Raw genomic sequence first — 23,513 nt, 5'->3', positions numbered from 1 at the left:
AGATCTGTTCATAGATGACCCATGGCCAAAAAAAGGTAAGTGGTAAACTAAGTTTAGGAAAATGCTTGAAATGTAGTCCACTTTCAGAGGCTCCTCAGAGACATACTGAGCTCTCTGAGAGTCTTAGGATTAAGAACTTGTTCTACATAGATTAACCTGTGGTTTCCCAAATTCATTTGACCATATAACCCTTTCATCACAGCTTAGTGTGTAACAGCACAAGGGAGGAAGTTTAGGGCCAGATTTGGGGATATAGTGTTAGGAAGTGGAACCTTGGTGAGGCAATGGAATCAAAGCAGACATGAGAACAATAGCTTTATGTTTTAAGTAGACATAAAAAATCCGAGTAATCTGGGAAACTAAATTGGTATAGTACTTTGGAGAGAAATTTGGCATTATGTGATATCCTTAAAGAACTCCTACATTGTGATCCTGGAGTTTCATGCCTGTATGCATCCTCTAGAGTACTTTCCAGACTTTAGTGTGCATACAGTACAGATCACCTGGGCATTTTGTTAAAATGCAGATTCCAATTCAGCATATCTGGGGTACAGCCTGAGATTCTGTATTTTTAACAAATTCCCAGGTGATGCTAATGCCTCTAGTCCACAGCTATTGCTTTGAGAAACAAGGAAGATAGGAAACCTAGGTTTCAGTCCCTGATTTTTCCACTGACTTGCTTGGTGACATAGGACTAGTTGCCTCCTGTCTAGGAAGGCCTCTTGTGACTCTAAACCTAGGTTCTGTGGAAGGCCTTGAATCCCTGTCGTGGAGGACAACCACTGTTAGCCCTTCTTCGGAGATTTCCCACTTTCTGCCTCCAGCCATATGGGAGCCAATGGGGAGATTTCATTTATTTACACAAGCATTTGTGGCCCCTCTGTCGTCCTCCAGGCCCTTGTCCCTCTTGTGTGTGCATGGGAACACATGAAAGTATTCATGGTGGCATTGTAACAGCAAATTACTGGGAGCCCCAGCTGTCCGTCCCAGGAGAGTGGAGTGATTGTGCCATATTTATTCAGCAGTTAACTGTCAATGAATTAAAGCCACATGTGTTTACATGACCAAATCCCAAACACATAATAATGAGCATAAAAGAGTAAGTTGTAGAAGAATATGTACAAATAGCATTTGAATGAAGTTAAAAAAATGCAAAACAGTAGTTGCCATATAAGCATATATATATATATATGAATAAAATAACAAAACCATGTATTAACAAATACCAAATTTGGGGATAATGGGTCTTCCTGGAAAGGGGATTTGTGGGGGAGGGGAATTTAGGATCAGGGAGAAGTAAATGAGGCGGTTCGGACATGTCTGTCATGTGTCACTTCTTAAGCTGAGGGTTGAGTACATAGATGTTCATTACATTCTCTCTAATTCTTGGGCTTTGAAAGATTTCAAAGTAAAAATCCTAAGGAAACCTCTGTAAAGGATTAAAAAGTAAACAGAAGAGTGGCACTTCTGGGCTGTGACCAAGCAAGGAGATCACCGGATTCTCTTCTCAAAGTGACTCTAAAACTGGACAAAACTGACAAAGCAACCACTTCAGTGTTCTGGAAATCAGCCAGAGGCTGACAAAAGTCTGAGGCTCATTTATGCCTTGAACAACTGCCAGACTTTGGGGTAGGAACAATGGGAAGCTGTGGTGTTTGGCCCGGGGCTGCTTCCCACACACCCCAAGCCATGTCTTTATGGAGTTTCTGTCGGGGGAGGGTGGGTGGCAAGGACGGAGGGCTTGCCCTGCAGTGATGGAAGGGTGGGTGACACCCGTGCCCAACACTGTTGTCTCTAGAAGTGATGTTTCAGGGACAGGAGGGTGGAGAAAGGCCAGGGTCTGTCTCTCCCAGCCCAGGACTGCAGCCAGGTGTGTTCTTGTCTGAGACCACATGCTCCATGGTGATCTCAGAGCTGAAGCTGTTTACTCCCCTGGGTGACCTTGAGACTGTGTCCATGCAGATAGGAGACAGACTGGACTTGCAGAAAGTAGCCCAGGCGGGATTGGAAGTGGCCACAACTTTGAACACTGTTCTCTCCCTACACCCAGATCCATTAGCAGATGGTATCAGCCTTACTGATCAGAGATGTTTGAGCACCCATGTCCAGTAACTGGCTGACAGCTAGTCTTGAAAGAATATTAAATAAGAAACTGAGCAGAGACACCGATGGCTGCACACAACAGAGGAAGCAGACCTCACAGGTCTAACCTGACCATGTTACTAAACAAAGCAAGCAAACAAGGTAACAGCAGCAAACTTAAGGACAAAAAATGCAGAGTTGTGACATTTTATTGTCTGAAATGTCTGGTTTTCAGCAAAAGATGATAAGCTATACAAAGAAATATGACAGTGTGACTCATACTCAGAAAAAGTCTGCAGGGGTACGTGGCTCAGTCGGTTAAGCATCTGACTCTTGATCTCAGCTCAGGTGTTGATCTCAGGGTCGTGAGTTCGAGCCCCTCTTTGGGCTCTGCACTGGGCACTGCACTGCCTATTTAAAAAACAAATAAATAAAAGAAAAGGTGGCAGAAGCTGCTTCCGAGTATTCCCAGATGCTGAATTAAGCAGAGAAAGACCTCAGTTAATGTATGTTCAGAGAACTAAAGGAAATGATATTTAAAGAATTAAAAAGAAAAATATGACAACATGAATTGTACCAGAAGCCAACACATAGAGATTCTCAATAAAGGATAGAAAAATTATCAAAAAGAGCCACATGGAAATCATGGAATTGAAGAGTACAATACTGGAAATGAAAACCATCACTTGAGGACTTGAAGAGCAGATTCAAAACAGAAGAATCCGTGAGTTTGAAGATAGAGCAATAGAAATTATCACTCTGAAGAACAAGTTTAAAAAAAAAAAAACCTGAAGAAAATGAACAGAGCCTTAAAGGCCTGTGGGACACTGTCACATCCCAGAGAAGAGGAGAGAAAGTGGCAGAAAAAATATGTCAAGAAATAATAGCCGAAACTTTCCAAATAAGATATTTTGTAGACATGGATAAGGCAATCCTAAAATCAAAGTACCTAGGATAGCCTAAAGAATTTTGAAAAAGAACAATGTCAGAAGACTTCAGGCTACTTGATTTCAAAACTTCAGTAATCAGGGTGTTGTGACATTGGCATAAGGATGGGCACATAGACTGATGGGTCAGAATTGAGAGTCTCAAATAAATCCTTCTTTTATACTCAGTTGATTTTTGGCGAAGGTGCCATGACATTTCCGTGGGGGGAAAGACAGTCTTTTCAACAAGCGGTGCTAGAACAGTTGTTCTCCAGATGCAAAAGACAAAAAAGAACTAAGACCCTTACCTTATGATGTGTAAGAATGACTTCACAATAGATAATAGACAAAAATGTAAGAAGTAAAACTACATAAACTTCTAGAAGAAATCATAGGAGAGACTCTTACTCATTTGGGACAGAAAGTTCTTACTCCAAAGACACTATCCTTAAAAGATAAGAACAGTGTTAGTCTTCAAAAGTAAAATACCTTGTTATTCAGAAGACACCATGAAGAAAATGAAAAGACACAAGCTGGGAGAAAATATTTCCAGCTCATAGATCTGATATATGACTGGTATATGAAGAATTCTTAAAAATCAGTAGTAATAAGACAACTTAATTTTACAATGGGCAGAGGATGTAATGACTTAATATTTCATCAATTATTAGAAAACAAAACAACGAGATATTACTTCACACTCACTAGAATGACTAAATAAAAAAAATTCAGGTATGACCATGTTTTATAGAGGATGTGGGTAAACAAATCCTCACGCATTGTTGGTAGGAATGTGAAATAGTACAACCAGTTTGGAAAACAGTTAGGCAGGGTTTTTTAAAGTGAGGCACATATTTACCATATGACTCAGCAGTCCTCCCAGGAATCTACCTAAGAGAAATGAAAAGAATGAAATGTCCACACAAAAACTTGTCCATGAATACTCACTGCCTTATTTACAATAGTCCAAATAGTGGAAACAACACGAATGTCCATCAGTGGGCGAGTGGAAAAACAAAACATGGCATATCCACAGAATACAGTTCAGCAGTTACACGGAATTGACTACTGATACCTGTAACAACATGGATAAACCTCGAAAGCCTGATGCTCAGTGAAAGCCGGCAGTTAGAAACATCCTCTTGTGGCATGATTTCACTTATGTAGAATGTCTAGGGAAGTCACATTCATAGAGACACAAGGCAGGTTCGCAGGTGTGCGGGCTGGGGGCTGGGTATGCAGATCACCTGCCGGTGGGTACGAGAGAGCTTTTGGGAGAAATGAAAACATTCTATAACTGGCTTGTGGTGGTTGTACACCCCCTGTAAATTTACAAATCATTGAATTTACACTTACAGAAAGTGAATGTTATGGCATGTAAATTAACCCTTCATTAAACTGTTGTTCAAAAGTGTGATACGGAGGCACCTAACTGGATCAGTCAGTGGAGCATGTGACTCTTGATCTTGGGGTCATGAGTTTGCGCCCCACGTTGGGTGTAGAAATTACTTTTTTTTAAAAAGTGTAAGGCAGACTAAAGTTCAGAAGCAACACAAAAATTCTTAAACTGGAAGCTTCATTTCAGTTGTATGCCCCTAAGTATTTTTACTTTGAGAGATTTACAGCAAGTATTCATGAGGTGATCTCTTGTGACTTTGGTTCTCATCTTAAGTATTCAGGGTAGAATGATGTTAAAATGTGAGCAAGAAAAATGTAAAAATAAAGACAATCGCTTTGCTTTACAATGAGTTAGAGACATGCTAAGTGCCCGTGTGTGTGAGACGGAAAGATTAACTCTCAAGTCATCACCTAAACACAGAGGTTAAATATTTTAGAGTTACGAAGTCTTTTTCTAGACCAAACTGCTCTAGGTTGGTGCGGTTTATTGTATTTAACCTGAAAAGTTACACAGATTATTTAAATGAAAGCATGGATGTATTGTTAACAAAAGCAATGGAAATAAATCCATTCATTGAAAAGATTTCTGAAATAACACTTTTAATTTTTACCTTTAATTAGAGAAAAATTAAAATGCCATTTTGTTTGGGAATTTGTGGATTATGTGCAAACAGGCTCATTTTAGGGTGTGAAAGGGCCCGGTTTCTTGATATGAGAACTTTTGCTCTTTCCTCTTTGAACCCCTACACCATTGTTCATCATCTCCTGTTTTCCAAGCAGAATTCTGTCTTGGTTTCAGTCTGTTCTCCGTGGTGGTGCACCTGTTAACATATTCATCACCCCAGAAAATTGTCACGGAGTGTTTTGTCTGGTTCACAGATCTCTGCTTCTGTAGCAATCCCACTCTACTTTCTGCATCCTTCAGAATTATACTTAAGGGTGTGTCACTGACCTGTAATTTGCCACAGGATTCTGCATCATCTTTTTAGTTATAAAAACAAAATTAAGTCTCTGTCGGATATTCGAGCACCTCTAAAATAGTGAAAAGAGTTTGGCATTGACAGTCACAAGGCTGGAATTGGAATCCCAGACCCAGTGATGACTAGCCTTGGGACTTTAGGTGAACGAGTCTTTAAACCATTGGCTCTCATGTGAGAGCATCTGTATAATCGCCTAACAGGATGATTGTAATTTTATTGAGATGATGAATTTGTTAAGTTGTATAGTTGTTATTTATTATTCTTATGCCTTGAATGAGCACTACCTCTTTTATAATTATGGAATCAATGTACTTATTTCTCTAACTTTAAGCTAGTACTTATTTTTCTTTAATTTCCAAATATGCTTTTTCTTTGTTCTTCTGGTCTTTTTTCCATATGACATAATTGTTTCAAATGCATTTAGTGTAAAATAGTTCATCAACTGGTATCAAATTATATTTGCTCTATGTCAAGCATTCTGTGAGAGACCCTGCAGGGATCTACAGAAGTATATGTGAGCGCATGTCCTTAAGGAACATTTTACCCCAATAGGGAGACAAACATGCATGAAATAACTGGGACCCACTGAGTGCTGACTTAGCAGGGCAGGCCTCGGTATTACCGAGAACAAGTTCCTGACTCTGAAGGCTGGCAGGAACTAATCAGAGGGGGCTTTCATTGTGCCGGGCCCTGCATTGTTGGCAGGATGGGACCAGAGAAGACCCTGTCCGTGGGGGACCCACGTGAGTCAGAGACCTGCCTGGAGGGGCAGGAGTCTGAAGGTGAGGGTAGAAAATGAGGCTGGGTAGGGTGACAGCAAGCATGGGGCTTTGGGTTCCATATGCTAATTTGTGAACAGGTATTTTTTTGAGCTCCTGTCAGGTCTCCAGGTGTGAACAAGACCCACGTCCTAGCTGTGTGATAGCTGCTTTCATGGAGTTACAATCAACATTGAATCAGAAATAGAGAATTATGAAAAGACCTTATGAAGCATACCTAGTTCCACGGAGTCAGGGCTGTCCTGAGGAGATGATGTTTGAACAGGAATTCACAAGTTGAGAAGAGTCTTCTAAGCAGGAGAATCCTCAGGGGTGAAGGCTCAGAGGTGGGAAAAAGCAACGTGAAAGCCATTTTAGATACTGGGCAGGAAAGGTTGGGCTGAACGGGTGGACGGGGAGATAGTAAATTAAACTTTGAGGCCACCTCCTCACAGCCGCTGTGTGCCCAAGGCAGGGACTAGTCATTAGTCACGGTGAGGATCTAGGGTTTTGAAAGACATGGGAGGAGTAGCCCTTGGCCAGTGAGGCCGATGCTACCTGACTCGATGGCCTCCTCAGGCACAGCGCTGTGCTAGGGGCTCTGCGGGTGCGGGGCCACCACACCGGGCAGCTGAGCAGCTGTGCTCCACAACGGCTGCTGCTGGTAAGCAGCTAGAAAGTTGTTCCTGGCTTCTCTGCCTCCGAGTGTGGGCTCGGCAAACCCAGCAGGAAGCATTGGGTGGCCAAGCAAGCCCCACACAGTGTGGGCTCCCTCCGCCGCCCGCCAGGTGAAAAGCCTGAAAGCAGGAAGGGCCTGGGATGCTGGCCCCCTGGCTGAAGTCCAGTGGTGTCCGCATTCATGGTCAGGGAGATGCTGGTTATAAGAAGATCCTGTTTCGGGCCAGCCAAGTGACACTAGATGGAGGCCTGATAGCCTCTGGGGAATGGGGTGAGCTTAGACAGCACCGGTTCAGCACCCACATCATCTCAAGCCTCTCCAGCCCCCGTCTTTTCAGCAGAGCAATCCTCGACCTGCCGTTGCTCTCTGCTTGTACTCCAGAGAGAATCCTGCCCCAAGCGCTTGCTGTCCTGCCTCATTCCTGTGCTGCTCCTGCCCTCTCCCTCCCCAGATGCCCCTCTGTCCCTGTCGTCTGTCCACGTGAGGCTCAGGGACGCTCGCCTCAGTCACTGGATATCCCCCCCCCCGCAACCTATAACTCATAATCTCAAGGAGTGGACCCAAAGATCCGTGTCTCAGCCCTCCTCTGCTGTCCTGTCAGTTCTGCCCACCCTTCATTTTAGTCGAGAAACCTTAGATTAGCACCTCTCTGTGCTGTGCATTGCCATGTGAACTAATATGAATTGGGAAGAGTCCAAAAAAAAAAAACCCCTAAGGCCTGGATACACCCTCAGTGTGTTACAGTCCTGGGTCTCGCGGTCTCCGGAGTGCCTTGTTGCCCCTCCTGGACGGTATTGCCCTTCTCCTGTTAGGCTGTTACTTGCATACTTGACGGGCAGAGGGAAAAAGGGCTACAGGTTTCTGTATGTGGAAGCATGTGTTTTTCTGTTCTGTGCCATGGCCAGCAGAATGCCTTGAGCAAAACAAGTGTGTACCGCACTGAAATGATTTTGTGAAGATACTTAGTTCTATTGAGCTTTCCTGCCACTTAAGCACAGAATTCATAACTGACCGAAAAATTACACGTAGTTAAGTGTAAGTATTTTGTGTTCTTGCTCTGTGAAGGATGTCCCAAGAGCTTGCCTATGTTTGTCCTATTGAATGCCCTTCATCTGATGCCTGAAGGACGTCTCTCCCAGTGCGGTGTCCGTGACATCACTAACAGGAAAGTCAGCTCAATTTGTGGTTTTCTCCCTTACCTCTAGTTAGCAGGAGGAGTTCTTTGTAATGTAGTTAGCGGATGTGTGGTAGTATAAAAGGGAAGTTACAGGCTCTTGGATAGTTTAAAATAATGTGCATTTCTCTGAAAGTTAAGGATTTATTTTCTTGGATTTTAAAAATTTATATGGGCTTTCTGTTACTGTTTATCAGTCTTAGATTGTGTCAAACCGTTCTCAAGTTGGAAATCTCTTACAGTTTTATCTGTGGACATTCTTTCCATTGTTAGTAGGAAAATGTAATTTAGATAAAGATGCAACCAGTTAATAATGTTGCTTTTCAGTCTTGGTATCAATCCGCAGTATCAGGGGCTTCTTACTGTTCCTTTGGCTGCTTGAACAGAATTACTTGAATGGCCTTTACCTTCTTTTTTCCATCATATTCTCTTAAAGAAAAAGAAAACCTCTGTAGCTTTATATTATCAAGCAATAAATAGATAAACATCACTTTGTACAAGATAGAAAATTCACTTTGTGAATAAAAAAATCACTTTATGAAAGCAAGTAAAGTCGTAAACATGTTGCAGAATATCTTTAAATATCAGTAATTTGGGCCACTTAGTGTCAATCTAGTATCTTTATCCTAAAAAACCCATCAAGAAAACAAATAAGAGTCACACTGTTGTTTTACTGTTTAAAGTTTTTTTGTTCTAATTGAATATGGATTTAATTACCTCAGAAAAGATGGAGTCTACAGTTTAAATGTACTGCTGTGGCAGGAAATAAGAGTTTAAATTGTATGCATCTCTTTGCCTGATTTGCAAATATTTCTCCTATTATCTTCCATGTGATCCATACACTTTTTAGAAAATGTGGAATTATCAAAAAGAAATCTAAAACTGAAACACTTAATGGAACAGAGTAGAAAGCTCAGAAATAAACCCACAACTACATGGTCAATTAATCTTTGACAAAGCAGAGAAGAATATCCAATGGGAAAAAGACAGTCTTTTCAACAAAGAGCATTGGGAAAACTGGACAGCAACATGCAGAAGAAAGAAAGCGGACCACTTTCCTATACCACACACAAAAATAAATTCAAAATAGATAAAAAAGACCTAAATGTAATACCTACAACCATAAAAATCCTAGAAGAAGATACAGGCAGTAACCTCTTTTTGACATTGGCTGTAGCAACTTTTTTCTAGATACTTCTCCTGAGGCAAGGGAAGCAAAAACAAAAGTAAACTATTGGGACTTCATCAAAGTAAAAATCTTCTGCACAGAGAAGGAAACAACCAACAAAACTAAAAGGCAACCTACAGAATGGGAGAAGATACTTGTAAATCACGTATCTGATAAAGAACTAGTATCCAAAATATATAAAGAACTTACCAAACTCAACACCTGAAAAACAATCCAATTAAAAAATGGGCAGAAGACATGAACAGCCATTTCTCTAAAGAAGACATCCAGATGGCCAACAGACACATGAAAAGATGCTCAACATCACTCATCACCAGGGAAATGCAAATCAAAACCACAATATCACCTCACACCTGTCAGAATAGCTAAAGTCAGAAACACAAGAAACAACAGGTGTTGGTGAGGATGTGGAGAAAGCAGAACCCTCTTGCACTGTTGGTGGGAATGCAAACTGGTGCAGCCACTCTGGAAAACAGTGTGGAGGTTCCTCAAAAAGTTAAAAATAGAGCTACCTTATGATCCAGCAATCACATTACTGGGTATTTACCCAAAGAATACAAGAACACTAACTCAAAGAGATACATGCACCCCTATGTTTATAGCAGCCAAGATAGGGAAGCAGCCCAAGTGTCCACTGACTGGTGAATGGATAAAGAATAGTGGGGAGGGGGTGTATAATGGAATATTACTCAGCTCTCAAAAAGAATGAAATCTTGCCATTATCAATAACATGGATGAAACTAGAGAGTATACTGCTAAGGGAAGTGAGTCAGAGAAAGACAAATACCATGTGGAATTTAAGAAACAAACGAGCAAGGGTGGGTGGGGGGAAGACAAACCAAGACACAGACTATTAACTGTAGAGAACAAGGTGATGACCACCAGAGAGGAGGGAGTGGGGAAACAGGTGACGGGAATTAAAGAGGGTGCTTATGGTGAGCACTGGGTGTTGTGTGGAATTCTTGAATCACTGTTTTGCACACCTGAAACTAATAAACACTGTATGTTTACTGGAGTTAAAACCAAAAAATAAAATGGAAACACTTAGGCCATAGCTTCTTAAAAATAAAAATTGCTTATAAAGAATATCTGCTGATGGTTCTGTTCAGAAACCTTCCCAGAAGCTCTGACGTTTTCCTTTGTGTCTCTGAATCCTAATTGAAGTGGAAGTGAGGAGCCCATCCATCTGCCAGAGACTTGAGACAGTCTGTCCACTAGCCTTCCTGTCTCACTCTGACCTTGCACGCTCTGTCTCCTGAGTGGGCTGCTTCAACTCCCCACTTGGTTTGCCGTTTTATCTTCCTTGTGCTTATCTTTCCCTCACCAGCAGCAGAAGGGAGGAAGAAGCCAGAGTAACGTAAAGGATCAGCAGAGGTTTAGAACACTGGCTTCGAAAGCAGGTTCATAGTTGACAGGACAGAAGACGCGGTTTGCTTGGTAGCTGTTCCAGGGCCGACGGGGAGGCCTGGTGGGGAGGCCTCACAGCTCTCCGCACTTGAGGTTTGTCAGAGCCGGGGGCCCCGGGGAGGCAGGAGAATGCTCCATCCTGCGGGACTGTCCTCCGCATAGGATGAGAGCTGGGCCCCCAGTCCCATGCCTGCAGAGCCCAGTGACAGCTGTCCATGTGCACAGCCATGTATAACCCGTCGCCAGAGTCTGAGGACAGGCTCTGCCCGAGAGGCCTTTTCTGCCCCACTGAGACCCAGTGTCACCTTCCAGGTCTGTGGTGCCTTTGGGGCAGGAATGCAGAGGGTCCCTTGTTGGTGGGGGGTGGGCATGGGAATGGCTGAATGATGAAGGGAAGGGGACAGGCTTATGTAACTCCTGCTAGTTCCACCCTAGACCTGCTGTCCTTTCCCCCCCACCCAGGCTGACTTTTTCATCTTTTCTCCCAGTGCAGATCTGCTGAGCATGAGTTCTTGCATCACTCACCTGTCTGAAAACGTCTTTTTTCTGCCATCGCTTTTTAGGGATGTAGACACAGAGTTCTGAGCTGATGGCGCTTTCCGCACTTTAAAAAGTGTTGTTACTTTGTTTTCCAGCCTCTGTTCTTCCTGGTGAAAGATGTTCTCTTTCATATAATGTCTGTTTTTTATTGTATTTTTTTAAAATGGCGTTACAGAACAATTGCAAAGATGGTACAAAGAATGCCCCCAGGTTCCCCTGTTAACCTCTTACGTTAGTTTGGTACCTGTGTGATAACTAGTGACCCAGTCAACACAGGTACACTCTCATTAACCAACATCCGTGCTTTATTCAGATTTCCTTCGTTTTTACATAATGTCCGTTCTCTGTGCCAGGATCCAGCCCAGGACGGGGGGGCCCTGTGTCTCCTTTATCTCTGGCTGTGACAGTTTCGTAGACTTCCCTTGTTTTTTGACAGTTTTGAGGACTCCTGGTCAGGTATTGTGTAGCATGTCCTTCAACTGGGATTTGATGTCTTTCTCGTGATTAGACTGAGGATATGGGGCATTGAGAGGAAGATCACAGGGTCCACACTGTCAACATGAATGGTCACTGTCACCTGGCTGTTTGTCGGGCTTCTCCACCGTGAAGCTCCTTGTTTCTCTCGTCCATGCGGTACTCTCTAGAAGGAGGCCACTGTGCACAGCGCACACGTAAGGAGTAGGGAGTATTACTTACTTGGAGTTACTCTGCATGAATGATTTGTTTCTTCTCCATTTCTTAATTTATTCAGTCATTTATTTATATCAGTATGGACTTGTAGGTAGTTATTTTATACTTTGTGATAGAATACAGTGCTATTTTGCTTATTTCTGTTGCTGACACTATTCCATCTTTGGCCCTTGGGAGCACTTTCACTTGGCTCCGGGTCCTTAGACATGCCCTCATTACCATTGGTATTGGGTTTTTTTATCTGTTTTGTTTTTGAGCACTTTCTTCCTTTCTGGTGCTCTGAGGTGCTCTAGGCTTATCTTGTCTGACTTCCTGTCCCAGCGCGAGAATCGGCTGTTTTCTCCCAGGGACCCTGGTTTCCATTGATCAGAGAAGGGCATTAGAAACCAAGCTCCAGGCATTAAATGTGCTCGTTTCTGTTGTGGTTTTGTTGCGTCTGGGCCCTCTCAGCTGACAGAGCAAGGGAATATGCGTATGTATACCAACCCTTGTATGTACACGTATCCATAAATACTTCTGTACGTAACCTTCCATATCTGTATTGAGCTAAGAATGAGTCCATACCCATGTCTCCAGCTCTAATCCATGACCACATGGATCATTCTAGCCTCCTCTGCACTTGCCTGTAAACTCCCACTCCAACTGTGAGAAACCTGGCTCCCACCACCCACCATCCATTTTCTTGTTGAGTTCACTGAGCTCTCTCAAACTTATAGATTCTTAAATAACAGGTCTGCAGACTTTTAGAGTGGTGGTACTTGGTGCATATCTTCTCTGGGTGGAATGCCTCACTCAGTACTTAAGCTTTCTCTCGCCTCCCATTTAAAATGCTTCTATCAAGAATTTGTAAGAAAAGTCTTCCTCTCTGGGCTCAGACCTAGTTGGCGGCAACATGGCTAAATACACCAAGAAGGTCGGAATCATGGGTAAATACAGGACCCGTTATGGTGCCTCCCTCAGGAAAATGGTGATGATTTGTTTAAATCATGACACTTGCTCCTTCTGTGGCAAAACCAAGATGAAAAGAAGAGCTATGGGATCTGGCACTGTGGCTCCTGCATGAAAACCGTCGCTGGTGGCGCCTGGACCTACAGCACCACTTCTACTTTCACAGAAAGTCGGCCATCAGAAGACTGAAGAAGTGGAAAGACCAGTAGAAGCTTCACCATTTGAAACATTGCTAGCCTATAATAAATGGGTTGATTTATGTAACCAAAAAAAAATTTTTTTATAAGAAAATGTAAGTATCTTAACTTGAAAATGACATGAGGGTGCCTGGGTGACTCAGTTGGTTAAGCGTCTGCCTTCAGCTCAGGTCATGATCCTGGAGTCCCGGGATCGAGTCTCATATCGGGCTCCCTGCTCAGCGGGGAGTCTGCTTCTCCCTCTGACCCTCTTCCCTCTCGTGCTCTCTGTCTCTCATTCTCTCTCTCAAATAACTAAATAAAATCTTTAAAAAAAAAATGAAACTAGGTGGATCTTGGAACACACGAAACAACAAAAAGAAGGTATTCATTAAGTTAACCTGCAAATAGGTTCAAAAAATTAGTAACAAGAGTTTGCGGAGACTGGGGTTAAGTAACAGGTCCAGCAGAGGACCCCTGGGAACCTCCTACCCTGTAATCCCTACATTCCCTAACGTGTGCCATGGCTCCCAGAAAGTATACTGAAAGCTTGGACAGTATCCGTGGGAACGTAATATTCAGATATAAGAAGAGGTTAGCCTCATACTGCTCTTGATAATGGATGTGTTGTATTCATTTTTAGCATTTTACTTACTTATTTTTATTTTTATTTTTTTTAGATTTTATTGACAGGGAGAGAGGGAACACAAGCAGGGGGAGTGGGAGAGGGAGAAGCAGGCTTCCCGCCGAGCAGGGAGCCCGATGCGGGGCTCGATCCCAGGACCCTGGGATCACGACCTGAGCCGAAGGCAGATGCTTAATGAGCCACCCAGGCGCCCCCACATTTTATTTTAATAAAGACATTGAAAAACAAGTGAACAGATGGAAAAGATCTGTGAACAGTGTTTTACCATTTGGAATTTGAGCATGAAAATGAATAATGATAGTAATGATTTTATTAGCCCATTAAATAATATAGGAACATGCGTTCATATGAATCTTTTTTTTAGATAATATTTTATTTAAGAGAGAGAGAGAGAAAGAGCGAGCACATGAGCAGAGGGGAGGGGCAAAGGGAGAGGGAGAAGCAGAGAGCCTGATTCAGGGCCCTGGGATCATGACCTGAGCTGAAGGCAGACGCTCAACTCACTGAGCCACCCAGGTGCCCCGAGTTCATACTAATCTAAAAAGTAAAGGTGTATTGGGGGGTGGGGGGATGGGTTAGCCTGGTGGTGGGTATTAAAGAGGGCACGTTCTGCGTGGAGCACTGGGTGTTATGCACAATGAATCATGGAACATTACATCAAAAACTAATGATGTAATGTATGGTGATTAACATAACAATAAAAAAGTAAAAGTGTATTGAAATCTTGATGAGGAGTGGAGTATTTACGGAGTCTCAAAGTACCTCCACACAGAATACTTAGGAATTACAAAGAGGGGAAAGAGTGACTTCGCAGTGAAAATGCCTGGAGAGCTTCCCTTTGGCAAACCACTCGATCGGGGTGAACTTGCGCTGAATCGGGCTGTGTCCTCTCTGTACACCACCTGCTAGCGCACTCCGAAGAGAGCACAGCCTCACTTCTGGTGTTGCTGCCAGGAGTGCGTGACCTGAGTCTAGCCCCGCAAAGACACCGGATCCGTCCAGACGGAGGGGCTGTATGTCATCTTCCCAAGTGTCGAGGTTGGACACATCAGGGGCTGTCTGAGAGACTGTTCCAGACTGACAGAGAGCCACGAGATGTGACGGCTGAAAGCAGTGCATGCGGCTCTGATCCCAATCTGCTCTAGGACGTTGTTGGGAAACTGGGGACGCTTGAATGGACTCTGAGATTAGGCAGCAGTAATGCATCAGCGCGCACTTCCCAGTTTGAGTGGTTGTGCTCTGTTTATAAATGGTTTTTGTTTGTAGAAGACACACTGAATGTTTGGAGGGGATGACATGTCGTGCCAGTAACTTCCTCTTGAATGGTTTGGGGGAAAAGAGGTTTTTATACATACTTCCAGCTTTTCTGTGTTAGAGTCTTGGAAAAATGTTTGTAAATGAATAATCTGGGGCTCTAGGAGGAGTTAGTGTGGAGAAAAGCCCGAGGTGGAGTCACAGAGAAGAGGTCTTGGGCTATCCGAATGAGGGACTGCTGCATGGGAGAGGAATTTCCCTCCATTCTGGAATGTTCAGCTTGAGGGTGGGGTGTTTGTTGTATTTGGTGGCATCTACGGTTTATTGGCAGGATTTTTCCTTCTTGATGTAAAACAGTAATGATGCACCTGACAGCTGATGGTATTTTACACCATTGATACGTGAAATACAGTTTATTTGCTTGGTGGTGCTTCTCGGGTGAAGAGAACCAAGAGCCATGAATGGGCATTTAGGAATTAAGATTTTAATTATAAGGAAGACCTCTCTAATACTTAAAACGGCCTGTGGATAGAGCTAGCTACCTCAGCCAGTCAGGAAGTTATTTGTATTGTGTGAAGATGACCCCTAAGAACTCTCTTAACTAAAAGATTCTCTGACCTCTGCTGACTGGTGATTGTCTCCCCACTTAACCCCCTCCCTTCGTTTCTGCCTCTAGATTTTTGAAGAAAGTGGCTTTCTCTTTTGTGTGGGTCTTTGCTCCTGCTGTCTTTTCTTTTTTGACGTGGAAAAAACAGATATGATGAGTGCCTACACTCAGGAGATGGTATGAGAACAGAAACTGACGTTGGAGCACTGGGTATTGAGCCCCTCTGCTCTACTTGGTCTGAGACTGAAGGAACGAGGGTTTAGTAGACCTTGGTTTGGAGGGTCTACTCCACGAGGGTGGAGTGTCGTCTGGAGTTAATCGAGTGACTTTGGAGTCCCTCGGTGGCTCACCGTTGAGCTCCTGAATGTCAGCCTCATGGCCAGAGAGCCAGGTTCAAGCTAATCAGCGTTGTGCAACCGTGGGCACCACCCAGATGTCGTGGTGCCGGTGTTTTCTTGATTCAGCGATGGAACTTGACCCTTCACTCTTGTGCTCCACGCACTCGCTTCCCCACGCTCCTCAGAGGCCTTGACTCCTGGCTGGCTTACCCACACCGTCGTCCCTGCGAGCCTCCGCGTCCACGGGGAAAGTGCACACCTGGCCTAAAACCCATCCTCAGTGTCTCCCAGGATTGGTACATCTCTGGTCTCGAGTCTGGTGTCCTGTTCTCTGACTGTTGCTTGTTCCCTTTCTCTCCTCTCCTCTCCTCCTGACCTTTGGTTTTGCTGAAGCTTCCTGGTCCTTGAGCCCTCGCTCCATTTTCTTCCAGTTCTCCTCCTCCGGGCGTGATGCCTCCATTCTGCTTGGACTGTGTAAGCCACCGTTTCAGTCACCGTTACCAGCAGCATCATTTGGGTACTGGAGTGTCTGCTGTCACACACCGTTAGGTCCATTTGGCTCCCAAAATGCTTTGAATGTCAGGTTAAGGAGTTTGAACTTTATTTAGTTGACATAAGGGATAAAGGCTTTTTCTTTTTTTTTTTTTTTGTTGAAGTATGGTTGACACACAGTGTGATCTGAGTTTTGGGTGTACGACATAGGGGTCCGGCGATTCTGTACACAGCTCGGTGCTCACCACAAGGGTGGTCGTCATCTGTCCCCGCCCAGAGTCCATATGACACTCCCAGCTGTATCCCCTGCACTGCACTTCTCATCTCTGTGACTCGTCTCACCACCGCGAGCTTGTACCTCTCAATCCCTTTCACCTGCCTCGCCCATCCCCCATCCCCTCTATTTAAGAGTCTGGTTTTTGTTGGTTGCTCATTTGTTTTATTTTTTAGGTTCCACATATGAGTGAAATCATACGGCATTTGTCTTTCTCAGTCTGACTTTTTTCACTTAGCGTAATACCCTCTGGGTCCATCCGTGTTGCAGGAAATATCAGAGGGTTTGGACAGAGTGACGTGATAAATCGGGCTTTAGAAAAACACTGGCAGATCTCAGCAGGATGTCTGTAATTGATATAACCTGTCATCTGCATCTGTAGATCTATAGAACTAAAGCTGTATTCATTTCCTAAAAGAACGTAGCATATCTTTTTTTTTCCTCCCCCTTGAGTTCTTTTAAAGGGTGTCAAAGCAGAGAAGAATGAGGACTGGGTTTGAGGAAGCGCGAGTGTTACAGATAAACATCTGAGAAGGACCCAGGTCCGTGGAAGGGACAGTGAGGAGAGGGCCTCAGGCCATTTGCGAGCTGACTCCCTGAGGCACAGGCATGGCGGGCGCCCCTGATCTGTGCAGCTTGATGAGAGACTTACAGAAGCTCCCTGGGGTTCGCCCACCTGTTCCATGCTGGAAGCCAGCAAGACTCCGGCATCTGGAGCACAAATCCCTGTGAAAGCCAGGAGGGCTGTGTTGGTCAGCAGGTGCGTGCGGTGGGGAGGAATGAATGAGTGAGGGGGAGTTCCAGAATTCAGTCAGAACCGTTCTGTATCAGAGTTCAGTTTCTTGAAGGTGATAAACGAATCGTGTCCTTGTTCTTAGGGAGAGTGCTGAAGTATTAAAGGAGGAAATGTCATGATTTGAAACTATCCTGGGGTTTGAAAATTCTCCAAGGGAGAAGGAATTTTTTTTTTTTAAGGCAGGGGTGGGGGAGAGAGAATAGAATTGTTTTAATAAAGTAGCCAAACTCAAGCAGTGGAAACATAGATTCACATTAAAGAACAGAAGTGGAGAAGGTTTTAAGAAAATAGGTGAAAGCAGGGATCGCACTGATTTTTACTGATTTGTCATCTCTGATAAATTAATCCTGGCTGCTGGGCATGTTGAAATGCATGGGATTCTGAGGCCGTATCAGTGGTTTATTAGCAGTGTTGGCCAAGGGCTTAGGATTAGGGTAAGTGGTGGTGCATGTGCCAAATATTTGTCATCTCTCCTTGAGTGTTTACATCATTATAGTCTAATAAGTCTTTAACTCTTATCAGTCACTACTTGACCTAACCCGACTTTTATCCTGAAGCTTACACCTTCTCTGGCCTTTACTACCCACCTGGAAGCTGGGCCAGGGCTTCTCAGATCTTTAAAAGTCCAGCGCAGAGGCATCGTTCAATCAGGGTCTTTGAGCCCAGATCAGCTTTAGGGGTTGGGAGTGAGGAGATCCGTGAACCTCTCCAGAAATTAGCAGAATGGGGGCTTTTCTTGTAGGAGGGATCGCCTGTCCTCAGATTCTCTAAGTGATTGACAGGTTTAAGAACCTAGTGGCTTGACTAGTGTTCTTCTTCACTTTGCTTGAGGAGCAGTGTCTTAGCCTCCTTCCCTGTCCTGCTAACAATCTCCTCCTCTCTACTAGCCTGATGAGACTACCTGCTTGGGCTCCTCTCTCCAGCCCCTTTAAGATTCTTCTTTGCTCAGGACACCTAGCTGGCTCAGTCCATTAAGCGTCCAACTCTTGGTCTCAGCTCAGGTTATGATCTCAGGGTTGTGAGTTCAAGCCCCACATTGGGCTCCGTGCTGGGCGTGGAGCCTACTTTAAAAGGGGAAAAAAAAAAAAAAAGATTCTCCTTTGGTCTTTTTTTTTTTAATAGGTATAACCTTTTACTTATCCATTACTTTGTTTAGCCTTTTTTTTTTTTAATTGTAGTTGGATTCTCCTTTGCTCTTTGAGGATAAATGAAGTTTTCACATAATCAAGAACAGGTATAAAGGAAAAAAACCCTCTTGTGTGTGTCTCCTGTGTTATTCACGCAGAATGCTTCTGTGACAGTGTGTGGGGCTTTCCCCTATATGAAGCAGTTCTCAGCCATACCAGCTGGGTGTCCTAGAATTCAGCTGGATTCTGACCCTGTCTGCCTGGAGTTCGCATCAGATCCCACGGGTTAATGGAGCAGTCCCACAAGGCTGCCCCCTCCTCGCCCCACTTCAAAGCCAACCAAAAGTCCCAGTACTTCTGACCAGCCGGCTATAAATCAGGGTTCCCACAACCCCCTCATGGTGTTCAAGACTTTGTTAGAATGGCTCATAGAACTCAAGGAAACACATTTCCTGGTTTAATATAAGGAATATAGTAAAAGATACAGATGAATGGCCAGCTGAAGATGCATGGGGCAAGGTATGTGGGAAGGGGCCTTCTGGCTTGCCACCCTCCCAGCCCCTGCACGTGTTCATCAACCCAGAAGTTCTCCAAACCCCACGCTTTGGGGGTTTTTATGGAGAATTCATCACATAGGCATGATCGGTCATTAACTCAGTCTCTAGCTCCTCTCCCCTCCACAGAGGATGGAGGGCATGAGCTGAAAGTTCCAGGCTTCTCCTCATCGCCCACTGAGAGTCATCTCATTAGAACCAAAGACTTCTGTCACCCAGGAAGTTCCAAAGAATTTAGGAGCTCCGTGTCAGGATCCAAGACCAGATAGCAGAAAAAAAGATGCTCCTAATGCTCATCACTTAGGAAATTGCCAAGGGTTTTAGGAGCTCTGTGCCAGGAACCCGGGTAGACCAATATATCTGTTTTCTCTTATTTCACAGCAGGTAAATTTTCTGTCTTTAAAAAGTGAATGTTAGGACGGGGAGCATCTGGCTGGCTCAGTCGGTAGAGCATGTGACTCTTGATCTCGGGATTGTAAGTTCGAACCCCACATTGGGTGTAGAGATCACCTAAAAATAAAATCTTTAAAAACAAAAAAAAGGGAAACTTTAGGGAAACTTGATCATAGTATGTGCTCAATAAATATCGTTGAATGGATGGTTGAAATAATTAAATGCTTCTTTTCCCAAACAGCTTTCCCGTTGAAATTAGGTGGTGTTCCCTTAGTGTTCTTTGAACGTGTGAAATTGCATGGATCGGTTGCCCCGGCTACCTGTGCAGCTTTCCCTACTACTCTCCCAGCTTGAGTCTTCAAGAGGAAGCCTCAGAACTGGCTTCTAAAACCCTTTGTACCTGGTGCGGTTATAAAGCAATGAGACTGATTGTCATGTGTCGCTTGTGGGATCCGTCTCAGTTACTTTATAGCCGTGCCTGGTACGCAACACCGCACACCGTTGCCTGCTGAAGAGCAGTCCAAAAGCACAGACCTAAGGTTTCTTAAATGGAAAATTTGAATGGTTTAGCATTATTTGATGATTTTTCTTTAACTTACTGACCAGAACTCTTCTTTCAGGAAGATAAATTAGATGTTAACTTTGTTGCTTGCTTTACTTTTGCAGTTTTCTTTTTGTGTTTTGGATTTTTTTTTAATCGGTATTCTGATAAGCTGCTACTCTGATAAAGTGGCTGGCACGATTTTGAATAAGGTAACACGGAAGGTCTGTGTTCCACTGGGTTAAATTCTTCGTGAAACTTTTAATTATTGAATTTCTTTTCAGTTGCCTGTGGCCTTTTGACTGCCTGGGATAACAAGGGTAGTTCTTTTAGTTAAATATGATAAACACATAAACCAAATGCTTAGTAGTATTCACTGAGGAAGCCTTTGAAAGGGCAAGTTGTGGGGTGTTTGTTCGTTTGGCTTTGGTGGTTTACAGTGATGTACAGACCTTATTCAGATTTGGATAAATAGTTCTAATTTTCTCTTTCCTGAAATAGAAATGTTTACTCTCCTTCCTCTGACCCCCAGAGTCTTAGTCTTTGCTTTGAAGTGTGCTGGAATAGTGTGTGCCCGGTAGCTCGTCGCCACCAGCCTCAGCTGAGGAGGACGACCGCGGGCAGCCCGGGTGGCGTAGCACAGCTGCCCTTTTTCCTGGAAAGGAGATGGGGACTGACTTCCCTTGTGGAGGAGGAAAGGAGTAATCTCACTCTCCGCAGGAGAGAGAGTAGCTTGCACTGACGGTAGTACTCCTCCTGGAAATTACGTAAGTGACCAAGTGGATGAGTCGAGGAGCATCTTAGCCTCCTGGCAGTTCGCTGCCTTCAGTTAGCTTGTCGCTGCGGCAGGACATCTGGACAGCTGCTAGAAGCTGGAAGGGTTTTGATGCCCAGCTAGTCCATGGTGTTGACACTTGGACGTGTCTCAGGGAGGGTTTGATTTCCAGAAGGATTCTGGGGTAAACAAGGAAGGAACCTTCCTCTCCTCAGGTCTAGACACAAGACCAGAGGGAGTCTCCCCGGTTACTAACGAAGGTTGCGGCCACCACGGCGTTCAGCTTTGGCAGCTCTATTAGCAGACGTGTGTCACGTCGGGGATATTATAAAGCTGCAGATCCTGTACTTCTTTCTGTTCCTTGTACTAGTTCTGCACACAACAGGTGCTCCATAGATATTTCTAAGAAAGAGTAGTGCAAAAAGTACCAATTTTTGTACTATAAATACTAGTGCTTTTTGTACTATAAATACTAGCGCTCTTCTCCTTTTCCTGAGGAGCTGGGACTTTCTAAGGAGCGTTTTAATGGAAAAGGTTTTACAGTAAAGACCTGCGGTGATTTTATCACATTATGTTGTTGTATCCTATGTTTTATACTGTCTGTTGTCACATTTGGCTGATTTAATCATCTGTTCTATAAATATAGTTGTAAGACAAGGTAATGTGGCTCTTAGCACTGCAGTGCTCCTACACTTTGTCCGAGTCTTAAGCACTCCACACAGATTCTTGTTCCTACTTGGTGCCAGCATACCCAACTGCAGATGTGTTCCATTTGGAAAGGTGAATCTGCAGACCCTTGCTATTAGCAGGAATCATAGTCTTTTTTCTAAGTAGCATTTTCATATTTGTGATGTTCCTGTAAGTTTTAAAGGTCACTTGAGCGTCTGTATTTATTTTACATTACAGGCACTGGAGATATTATTGCTGTCATGATTACAGAATTGAGGGGTAAGGATATTTTGAGTTATCTGGAGAAAAACATCTCTGTACAAATGACAATAGCTGTTGGAACGCGAATGCCGCCAAAGAACTTCAGCCGTGGCTCTCTAGTCTTCGTGTCAATATCCTTTATTGTTCTGATGATTATTTCTTCAGCATGGCTCATATTCTACTTCATTCAGAAGATCAGGTACACGAATGCACGCGACAGGAACCAGGTGAGCTCCTGGCACTCTCTAATGATCCATGCTTACCAGCCGTAATTCGGAGATGTCTATTGTGGTCATACACAGTACAAAGTTTTTCACTTAAGAAAAAAGTCATGACCCTCAGTCATGTCCATATGTTGAAAACATATTTACATACGTTATTTTCCGGATTTTTTTTAAATGCCTGAATGGGGAATTTACAGTGGTCACTCGGAATATCCTAGGTAAATGGTTAGCTTAGTATCATGATACGATCTGGCTAACTCTAGTAATTTGGAGAACTATCATGGAGTTGCATTTTTGAGCTGGTAGCCCTGGTTGTCAGTGGCAAGGGAAGCTGGGAGCCTTCATGTACTTTCATTCCCTGTGTGTTATCTATTCAGAAAAATAAGTCAATTAAAAATTACCTAACCCTATTTAAGCTTGGCCGTGGGGTGACAGTGAGGTGGAGAAGGACCCATAGAGGAGAGGTATCTGGTCGTCCTAGAACTTCCATTGGTGAGCACAAACTGAGCTCAGTGGGTTTCAGCTCAGTGACTGCAGACTCAGGAAGGACAAGACAGCATGCCACCCTGTAGTGGAAGGCCTGCAGGCGGTGACCTTGTCCATTTGTTAGCTTGCTCGATGCCCTCTGGACAAAACGTGCACCCAAGGGTCCCGGTTGGAAGTGTGAGGTCCCAGCCCCAGTCAGAGGCTTCTCTCCTAGGAAACTAGCAAGGGAGCTGCTTGGAGAGTGGTTTGAAGCCAGTCTTCGTGGAATGCTGTCCAGACTCCCTGTGAGAGAGCTGAAATTTTCAGCCTTCCTCATTCCAGTGAAAGCACAGATACTGCTATGGAACAGATCCGAGTTCAGATTCTGACCTTATCACCAGTTTGCCGTGGTCTTTCTTAGTTTATTTTACTTCTCAGTTTGTTTCTTCATCTGAAAATAGGTATAAAATATCTGAAAACTGTAATTTATTGCACATTTACGTGCCCTGCTCTGTGCAGTATCCTGTATACTTTTAAAGTTTTTTATTATGATAATTTTTATTATTTATAATTTCATACTTAGAAAAGCTGTGAGAAGAGTATAAAGTATTCCCTTCCCCAGATTCTTCAACTGTTAACATTTTACCCTAGTTCCTTTTCTATGCATATATACTTTTTTTAACCATTTGAGAGTCAATTTGAGATATGATGCCCCTTTACCCTTTAAATACCTCGATGTGTATTTTTAAAAAGCAAGAACATTTCTTACATAATCACAGTACAATTTTCAAGATCAGGAAGTTAACCTTGGTACAACACCAGATCTACAGATCTAAGATTCTGAGTTCTGTAAAACTGTCTTACTCATAGGGGCGCTGGCTCAGCCAGCAGAGCATGACACTCTTGTTGTCAGGGTTATGAGTTTAGGCCCCACGTTGGGCATGGAGCCTACTTAATTAAAAAAAAAAAAATGTCTTAATAATGTCCTATATAGCAAAGCAAACCCTGGATTGATCCAGATGTTACGTGGCATTCAGTTGCCATGTCCCTTTTTTTTTTTATTTTTTTAAGTAAGCTCTGCACCCAGTATGGGGCTTGAACTCACAACCCTTTGAAAGAGAGTCACGCGCTCTACCGACCCGAGCGGGCC

At 43.7% G+C, this 23,513-nt stretch overlaps 1 protein-coding gene across 3 annotated transcripts in view; it reads left to right on the top strand.

Moving 5' to 3' along the window:
- The window catches only part of RNF130 (ring finger protein 130), a 137,670-nt gene that overhangs the window by 42,825 nt on the left and 71,332 nt on the right, over positions 1-23,513 (top strand). For all 3 annotated transcript variants that reach the window (XM_027605270.2, XM_027605271.1, XM_027605269.1), the window contains exon 3: positions 21,651-21,901. In XM_027605270.2, the coding sequence (XP_027461071.1) occupies positions 21,651-21,901 (251 nt within the window). The remainder of the gene's footprint in view (positions 1-21,650; positions 21,902-23,513) is intronic.

Source organism: Zalophus californianus, chromosome 5, assembly GCF_009762305.2.
Source record: "Zalophus californianus isolate mZalCal1 chromosome 5, mZalCal1.pri.v2, whole genome shotgun sequence".
NCBI lineage: Eukaryota > Metazoa > Chordata > Mammalia > Carnivora > Otariidae > Zalophus > Zalophus californianus.
This window is presented reverse-complemented; position numbering and strand designations above follow the sequence as displayed.